Source organism: Triticum dicoccoides, chromosome 3A (genome assembly GCF_002162155.2).
Source record: "Triticum dicoccoides isolate Atlit2015 ecotype Zavitan chromosome 3A, WEW_v2.0, whole genome shotgun sequence".
Taxonomy (NCBI): Eukaryota; Viridiplantae; Streptophyta; class Magnoliopsida; order Poales; family Poaceae; genus Triticum; species Triticum dicoccoides.
The window spans coordinates 468184571-468194085 of NC_041384.1; the positions used below are offsets into that span (position 1 = coordinate 468184571).

At 43.1% G+C, this 9515-nt stretch overlaps 1 protein-coding gene across 1 annotated transcript in view; it reads left to right on the plus strand.

The window, feature by feature from the left end:
* LOC119268610 (alliin lyase 1-like) overlaps positions 1 to 8443 on the plus strand; it is a 34584-nt gene extending 26141 nt beyond the window's left edge. The window contains exon 2 of the mRNA XM_037550275.1: positions 8116 to 8443. Within this exon, the coding sequence (XP_037406172.1) occupies positions 8116 to 8167 (52 nt within the window). The 3' untranslated portion in view covers positions 8168 to 8443. The remainder of the gene's footprint in view (positions 1 to 8115) is intronic.
* Positions 8444 to 9515: the final 1072 nt, after the last annotated feature.

Here is a 9515-nt window from a genome sequence, read left to right on the forward strand (position 1 = left end):
GCCTCCTACCTTGTGCCTTCCTGGTTGATTGCTTGATGTAGGGTCCAAGTCCTCTGGATCATGTTCGTTCCAAAAATCACGTTCCCGAAGGGTTCATTCCGTTTGGACTCCGTTTGATATTCGTTTTTCTGCGAAACCCTAAAATAGGCAAAAACTTCAATTCTGGGCTGGGCCTCCGGTTAATAGGTTAGTCCCAAAAATAATATAAAAGTGTATAATAAAGCCCAATAATGTCCAAAATAGGATATAATATAGCATGGAACAATAAAAAATTATAGATGCGTTGGAGATGTATCAGTCGACTACATGATTATGCAAGACACTATGACAATGATGAAGTGTGTCATAATAAACGGAATAGTGGAAAGTTGCATGGCAATATATCTCGGAATGGCTGTGGAAATGCCATAATAGGTAGGTATGGTGACTGTTTTGAGGAAGATATAAGGAGGTTTATGTGTTATAGAGCGTATCATATCACGGGGTTTGGATGCACCAGCGAAGTTTGCACCAACTCTCAAGGTGAGAAAGAGCAATGCACGGTACCGAAGAGGCTAGCAATGATGAAAGGGTGAGAGTGCGTATAATCCATGGACTCAACATTAGTCATAAAGAACTCACATACTTATTGCAAAAACCTACAAGTCATAAAAAAACCAAGCATTACGCGCATGCTCGTAGGAGGATAGATTGGTAGGAAAAGACCATCGCTCGTCCCCGACCGCCACTCATAAGGAAGACAATCAAATAACACCTCATGTTTCAAATTTGTTACACAACGTTTACCATATGTGCATGCTACGGGACTTGCAAACTTCAACACAAGTATTTCTCAAATTCATAGCTACTCAACTAGCACAAATTTAATATCACTTTCTCCATATCTCAAAACAATTATCAAGTATCAAACTTCTCTTAGTATTCAATGCACTATATATGAAAGTTTTTATTATATCCCTCTTGGATGCCCATCATATTAGGACTAGTTTCATAACCAAAGCAAACTACCATGTTGTTCTAAAGACTCTCAAGATAATATAAGTGAAGCACGAGAGTTCATATATTTCTTCAAAATAAAACCACCACCGTGCTCTAAAAAGATATAAGTGAAGCACTAGAGCAAATGACAAACTACTCCGAAAGATATAAGTGAAGATCAATGAGTAGTCGAATAATTATGCAACTATGTGAAGACTCTCTAACATTTAAGAAGTTCAGATCTTGGTATTTTATTCAAACAGCAAGCAAAGCAAAATAAAATAAAATGACGCTCCAAGCAAAACACATATCATGTGGTGAATAAAAATATAGCTCCAAGTAAAGTTACCGATGAACGAAGACGAAAGAGGGGATGCCATCCGGGGCATCCCCAAGCTTAGGCTCTTGGTTGTCCTTGAATATTACCTTGGGGTGCCTTGGGCATTCCTAAGCTCAGGCTCTTGCCACTCCTTATTCCATAGTCCATCGAATCTTTACCCAAAACTTGAAAACTTCACAACACAAAACTTAACAGAAAACTCGTAAGCTTCGTTAGTATAAGAAAATAAATCACCACTTAGGTACTGTTGTGAACTCATTCTTTATTTTTATTGGTGTAATATCTAATGTATTCCAACTTTACTATGGTTCATAAACTCTATTACTAGCCATAGATGCATCAAAATAAGCAAACAACACATAGAAAACAGAATCTGTCAAAAACAGAACAGTCTGTAGTAATCTGGATCAAACGTATACTTCTAGAACTCATAAAATTCTCAAATAAATTGATGGACGTGAGGAATGTATCTATTAATCATCTTCAAAAAGAATTAACTAAATAGCACTCTCCAATAGAAAATGGCAGCACATCTCGTGAGCACTAAAGTTTCTGTTTTTTTACAGCAAGATCACAAAGACTTCACCCAAGTCTTCCCAAAGGTTCTACTTGGCTCAAACACTAATTAAAACATAAAACCACATCTAAACAGAGGATAGATGAATTATTTATTACTAAACAGTTGCAAAAATCCAAGAACAAAAATAAAATTGGGTTGCCTCCCAACAAGCACTATCGTTTAACGCCCCTAGCTAGGCATGATGATTTCAATGATGCTCACATAAAAGATAAGAATTGAAACATAAAGAGAGCATCATGAAGAATATTACTAGCACATTTAAGTCTAACCCATTTCCTATGCATCGGGATTTTGTGAGCAAACAACTTATAGGAACAATAATCAACTAGCATAGGAAGGCAAAACAAGCATAACTTCAAAATTTTCAACACATAGAGAGGAAACTTGGTATTATTGCAATTCCTACAAGCATATATTCCTCCCTCATAATAATTTTAAGTAGCATCATGAATGAATTCAACAATATAACCAGCACCTAAAGCATTCTTTTCATGATCTACAAGCATAGGAAATTTACTACTCTCTACATAAGCAAAATTCTTCTCAATTGGAATAGTAGGAGTATCATAAGAGACTCGAATGCTACAAATTATTTCCACATTAAAAGAGTAACATTAATAAAAAGGGTAATCATAATCATGACAAGTTTAATAAATATAATCATCACTACCTTTAATAGCATATGTATCATCACAATAATTACCATAAGTAGCAACTTTGTTCTCATCATAATCGATTGAAACCTCTTCCAAGATAGTGGAATCATCACTAAATAAAGTCATGACCTCTCCAAATCCACTTGCATAATTATCATAATAAGATTCAACATCCTCCAAAATAGTGGGATCATTACTTTCTAAAGTTGATACTCTTCCAAACCCACTTTCATCAATATAATCATCATAAGTAGGAGGCATGCTATCATCATTATAAATTTGCATATCAAAACTTGAGACACTAAAAATATCATATTCAGTAAAAGTAGCATCCCCAAGCTTGGGACTTTTCATATCATAAGCATAATCAATCTCATCATTAATAGTATGTATAGCACCAATAGTATAGCAATTATCATCATCACAAGGAGTAATAGGAGCAACATTATTTGGGAGAGATACCTTTTTACCTTTGCTTCTCCGTCTTTTCTTTTTCTTCTTCACATCATGTGTGGGTTTAACCCTCTTTCTTGAGCTCCTTGTTGATGAGATTGGTTGAATAGAAGGCTCCTCCTCGTTACCTGATTCATCATAAGAAATAATAGAAGGATATTGGGAAGTCTCTTCCCTTTCATTAGTATTCTCTTCATCTTCTATTTCTTTTCTTTTCTTTATGTAATTGGCAATATAAGGATTTTCAATACAATTCACCGCACAATACATATAAATTTCTTCTAGATCAAGATCAAGAAGTTTATCACTGGCAAATACTGGAAGATAGTTAGTTATACGTTTCATTTCTTCATTACCCATAAGCAAACTAAGTTCATTATGATGTGCAAGGGAAATCAAGTCATCACAATTTTTGGAAATGATTAGATTATGAAACAATTTGCATCGGATGGTTAAATGACCACGTTCATTACAAAGTTCACAAGTACGGCTAACAAAATTTAAATTTTCAGCACAAACATCTAGCCTTTATTGCAACCATTTAGTTTCTAAGTACTTGTGCCTCTTGCAAAATCTATCTTCCCTAATTGGTGTGTACTTGCAAACTCTATGCACTCCACAAAAATTGACATGCTTATAAGAGACATTCTCATCATGACTAATGCAATCATCATTAGTACTGTGGATATTCAAAGAGTTCATACTAATAACATTGCAATCATGCTCATCATTCAAAGATTTAGTGCCAAACATTTTAATGCATTCTTCTTCTAACACTTTGGCATAATTTTCCTTTCCATCATACTCATGAAAGATATTAAAAAGATGAAGTGTATGAGGCAAACTCAATTCCATTTTTTTGTAGTTTTCTTTTATAAACTAAACTAGTGCTAAAACAAGAAACAAAAAGATTCGATTGCAAGGTCTAAAGATATACCTTCAAGCACTCACCTCCCCGGCAACGTCGCCAGAAAAGAGCTTGATGTCTACTACACAACCTTCTTCTTGTAGACGTTGTTGGGCCTCCAAGTGCAGAGGTTTGTAGGACAGTAGCAAATTTCCCTCAAGTGGATGACCTAAGGTTTATCAATCCGTGGGAGGCGTAGGATGAAGATGGTCTCTCTCAAACAACCTTGCAACCAAATAACAAAGAGTCTCTTGTGTCCCCAACACACCCAATACAATGGTAAATTGTATAGGTGCACTAGTTCGGTGAAGAGATGGTGATACAAGTGCAATATGGATAGTAGATAATGGTTTTTGTAATCTGAAAATATAAAAAACAGCAAGGTAACTAATGATAAAAGTGAGCGTAAACGGTATTGCAATGCTAGGAAACAAGGCCTAGGGTTCATACTTTCACTAGTGCAAGTTCTCTCAACAATAATAACATAATTGGATTATATAAATATTCCTCAACATGCAATAGAGAGTCACTCCAAATTCACTAATAGCGGAGAACAAACGAAGAGATTATGGTAGGGTACAAAACCACCTCAAAGTTATCCTTTCTGATCGATCTATTCAAGAGTCCGTAGTAAAATAACATGAAGCTATTCTTTCCGTTCAATCTATCATAGAGTTCGTACTAGAATAACACCTTAAGACACAAATCAACCAAAACCCTAATGTCACCTAGATACTCCAATGTCACCTCAAGTATCCGTGGGTATGATTATACGATATGCATCACACAATCTCAGATTCATCTATTCAAACCAACACAAAGAACTTCAAAGAGTGCCCCAAAGATTCTATCGGAGAGTCAAGACGAAAACATGCGCCAACCCCTATGCATAGGTTCATGGGCGGAACCCGCAAGTTGATCACTGAAACATACATCAAGTGGATCAATAGAATACCCCATTGTCACCACGGGTATCCCACGCAAGACATACATCAAGTGTTCTCAAATCCTTAAAGACTCAATCCTATAAGATAACTTCAAAGGGAAAACTTAATCCATTACAAGAGATTAGAGGGGGAGAAACATCATAGATCCAACTATAATAGCAAAGCTCGCGATACATCAAGATCGTACCACCTCAAGAACACGAGAGGGAGAGAGAGAGAGAGGTCAAACACATAGCTACTGGTACATACCCTTAGCCCCGAGGGTGAACTACTCCCTCCTCGTCATGGAGAGCGTCGGGATGATGAAGATGGCCACCGGTGAGGGTTCCCCCCTCTGGCAGGGTGCCGGAACAGGTCTAGATTGGTTTTCGGTGGCTACGGAGGCTTCTGGCGGTGGAACTCTCGATCTATTCCGCTCCCCGAAGTTTTTAGGGTATATGGGTATATATAGGAGGAAGAAGTACGTCGATGGATCTCCGGGCTGTCCACGAGGTAGGGGGCGCGCCTAGGGGGTGGGCATGCCCCCCACCCTCGTGGGCAGCCCGGGACTCTCTTGGTCCATCTCCGATACTCCGTGGGCTTCTTCTGGTCCAAAAATAAGTTTTGTGAAGTTTCAGGTCAATTGGACTCCATTTGATTTTCCTTTTCTGTGATACTCTAAAACAAGAAAAAAAAATAGAAATTGGCACTGGGCTCTGGGTTAATAGGTTAGTCCCAAAAATAATATAAATGTGCATAATAAAGCCCATAAACATCCAAAAAAGATAATATAATAGCATGGAACAATAAAAAATTATAGATACGTTGGAGACATATCAACGGGGTGCAGCGGCGTTCCTCCCAGGAGCAGACGGCAGGGTCGCGTCCTCCTGGCGGCTGCGTGAAGGGCTATGGGCGGCGGCGGCTGCCCTCGTGCGCCTAGATCCAGATCTCGGCTGGGTCAGGTGGCGAGTGGGGCTTCGTCGGCGGGGTCTGGGCGCGTGGCAGCGGCGCCTAGGCCGGTGATGGTCGGCTGCGGGAGGATCTGGTGGTATGTGCTGCCAGTTCCGGTACCTATTCCCGACGGTGGTGGATCAGGGTGTTGGCGGAGGCCTCCAGGGCTAAAGCATGGGGTGAGCTGCGACGGCATATTGGCGGCTCACAGTGATGTGCGGGCCATGCGCAGTAGCGGCTGGGCATGCTTCGGCACCTGCTCGTCTGTGGGCGGTCCTTGTGGATGCTTCTAGATCTCTCCCATGGTTGCAAGTGGTGTCCGGTTTGGATTCTCGCGCCGTTGAGCAGGTGACAGGTTGGGCTAGGTGCAGATCCAGGCAGGGACACCAGTTGGGCATCAGGGGTAATGTTGGAAGAGGGGGTGGAGAGATGGGTGGCGCGGGTGCGGTCAGGCCACCCTTCACCGGCAGGGGTGTCGGACATTAACGTAGTCCACCCTGCCCGACCTCTTCTTCGACCTGATTGCTCCCTGATCGATTTGGTCTTTCCGGTCGCTGGCGGGTCTGTCAGCGGTCGGAGCATGCCGATCGATCATCACTCACAGTCATGGAGGATCTTTGGGGCATCTTGTTTTTCTTGGGCGGCGTCCTGGGTGGTGGAACCCGCGGTGCTTCTTGTTAGGAAAGCAACTTAACTTTATGGAAGGCCCGAGGAAATAAACATAGACTAATCAATACTCTTAGACAAATACTAATACTCCTTAACACCCCCCCCTCAAATGCAAAGCGTATGCAATAGCAGTGCATTTGAAGAAGTGTAATGCTAAAAAATGATATGCCAAATCCGTGTCTTGAGAGTGTCGTCGTAGCATGAAGAGTCTTCAAAACCTGTCGAGTCGTCAAAGGGGATAACGAAGAGATGGCACATCAGAGAAAGACACCGCATCAATAGAAGATACAAGAGAAGTATCAAGAGAAGATGGGTTGTCAAAAGAAGATGGCACATCAAGAGAAGAAGCATTGCTTAAAGAATCATGGCCCATGAAAACCGACGGCAAAAGAAGCTCGGCGGCAAGAGAATGGGTTTAGATCAACAATGCAAAAAGAGACCACAAAAATCCTATAGAGAGGACAATGACTAGAAAAAGGCTGACGGACAAAAGTTTGATGGACTAGCGTGACATAAAAAACACAAAATATCAACGGATTTGATGGACATGACAGAAATTATAGAAAACTAAGAAGCTAAAAAGCATACATGAACTAGATGCGATAGGAGCGGAAGAAAATCATGGCGACGAGGCCAAAAGCAGCAGAATAGCAGCAAAGTAGCAAGCGAGCAGAGAGGTAGGAGTAGCACGCTAGCAGTAGAAAGTAGCTAGCTAGCACCCAGTAACAACAGGAAGAAGCTAGCATGTAGGCAATCACGTGGGTCAAGAGGAGCACACGCAGGCAGAGAGCAGAGCTGGACGAGGCGACTCCAATTTGGCCTGCAACGCGGTTACCGATCGGGCGCACTGGTGTAAGAGCAACTCTAGCAGACTCCGCATCCCGCCCCGACCCGTAAAATAACAGCCAAAGTGCGGGTCGGGGCGGAAAAACCAGCCCGATTAGACCCCGCATCCCGCCCCGACCCATAAAATTTTTTAGGGGGCGCAGCAAAACCCCGAGCCCAACCCGGGAAAACACACGTTTCCCCCTCGCGGCTGCGGTGCCCTACATATAAGCGGAAGCGGTTGGTGACGGGGGACATTTCATCCCGCGCTTTCTTCCACCAACCACCCCTCCTCTCCTCCCTCGCGCCGCCGCCGGCCGCCGCCCAAGATTCCAGCGAAAGCAGCCGGCAGGAGCACGGCGGAAGGCCGCCACGGGCACGAGGCCTCCCCTCCCTTCCCTCCTGCGTCGGCGGGCCGCCGGATTTTGCAGATCTGTGGCACGTCATCGCGGGCCGCCGGTTGCTGCCCCAAGCGATGCAGTGGTTGGGAGCCTCTCCCGTAGCCTAGGCAAAGGCGCATCGCCGCATGAAGGTACTGCTTCGTCCGCCCGCCGTCCCCGAAGGTTTGCGGGCATGGATTCATCCGGCCGTCCACCGGGCTCGGCGCCCGCGCAGCGTCTTGTGGCTTGCCGATGCCACTCATAGAGTGCGACAACTGCACGCGGAAAGTGTTGCGGCTCACTTCGGGCACGCCGAAGCACCCCAGATGGGTGTTCTTCAAATGCGAAAACGACGGGGTACATACACTTGTGGTAGCTCATTTTGATAGCTCATTATTTGGTTCAATTGCGGTAGCTCATTTTGAACATGCTCACTCATGTGTGTAGGAAGATGGATGCTCATTTTGGTTTTGGGAGGGCGAATACATTGATTTGTTGATAGAAAGAAACATAATAGACGTTCACGCACTCCTTAGAAGAATCGAAGGCCATGATGCGGCTGCATGTGCAACTAGAGGGGAAGCAACGTCTACTTCTTTCGACCAAAGATGAAGAAAGAAGAATGCAAAATAAAGAATCCGCGGATCAACAATGAATGCATGGAGAAGATATTAGTCCAACTAGTGGGAGCAATTATGGAAGTTAGAAATCTTCTAAAATGCGTACTTGTGGTTCTTGTTTTCTTTGGTCTTGCTATTCTAGCAAAGATTTGGTGATGTCTTATCTATCCAATATAGTTGAAAAAGCAATGAAATGCATTATGTTGGATCAAATTAAGGTGTAAATTTAGATTTTCCGGGTCGGGACGAGCTGCGCCAGATCAGACCCCGCAAAACCGACCCGTAAAAAGGCACATTCCGTGAATATCTTTTTTACGGGTCCGTTATGCGGGGTCTGCATCTGCGGCCGTCCGCACCGGCCCGCAAAAGCGGTTTTGCGCGAACTGCAAATGAGTTTTGCGGGCCGGCGGGATGCGGGGTCTGCTAGAGTTGCTCTAAGAGGAGCACACGCGGGCAGAGAGCAGAGCTGGATGAGGCGACTCCAATTTGGCCTGCAACGCGGTTATCAATCGGGCGCACTGGTGTGAACGTGGTATGTCACATCTAAATTGATGTCTACTTTGTTTTTGTTTATTTTTCCTAGTTTTTTTTTGTTGCTACATTATATACTTGTGGAAACTTAAATATGACATCCTTAAAAAAGATCTATATGTGAATTAGACAAACTGAAAAAAAATCTAGTGGATCATAAAAACGAGTTGCAGCGTCTGGAGATCTAAACCTAGACTCTAATGCCATGCTAGAAAAGCAACTTAACTTTATTAAAAGCTCAAAGAACATATATACATAGACTAATAAAGACTTCTAAACCAATACAAATACTCCTTAACACTTCTAGGCTGAGCTTGCAACTCAGGTGCGGGCGGCTAGTGGCCATGGCCGAGTGGGTGGTGTGGTGGCTATCGTCTCAATGTTCTACACCGGTAGGCAGCTGTGTTCTTGCCTGACCCACTAAGTCAAAGCCGGAGTTTACGTGCCGGGGTGAAAACCCTGTCTGGTTTGGCCAGACACAGCCACACAGGTGCCCCCATCTTCCTAAAGCCTCTGTTGTGGTTGCTCGGTCCCTTTGTCGCCTTTTCGATGAAAATCTGATATTTCAATCGGATGATGATGATGTTGTTGTGTCGTGTCCTTTCTAAAGGCGCCATCTTAAAGCGCTTGGTTTCGTGGAGCCTCAACTTCATCTCTTCGCGATATTTTTATCGGAGGGCGCCGGCGGCTGTGTAG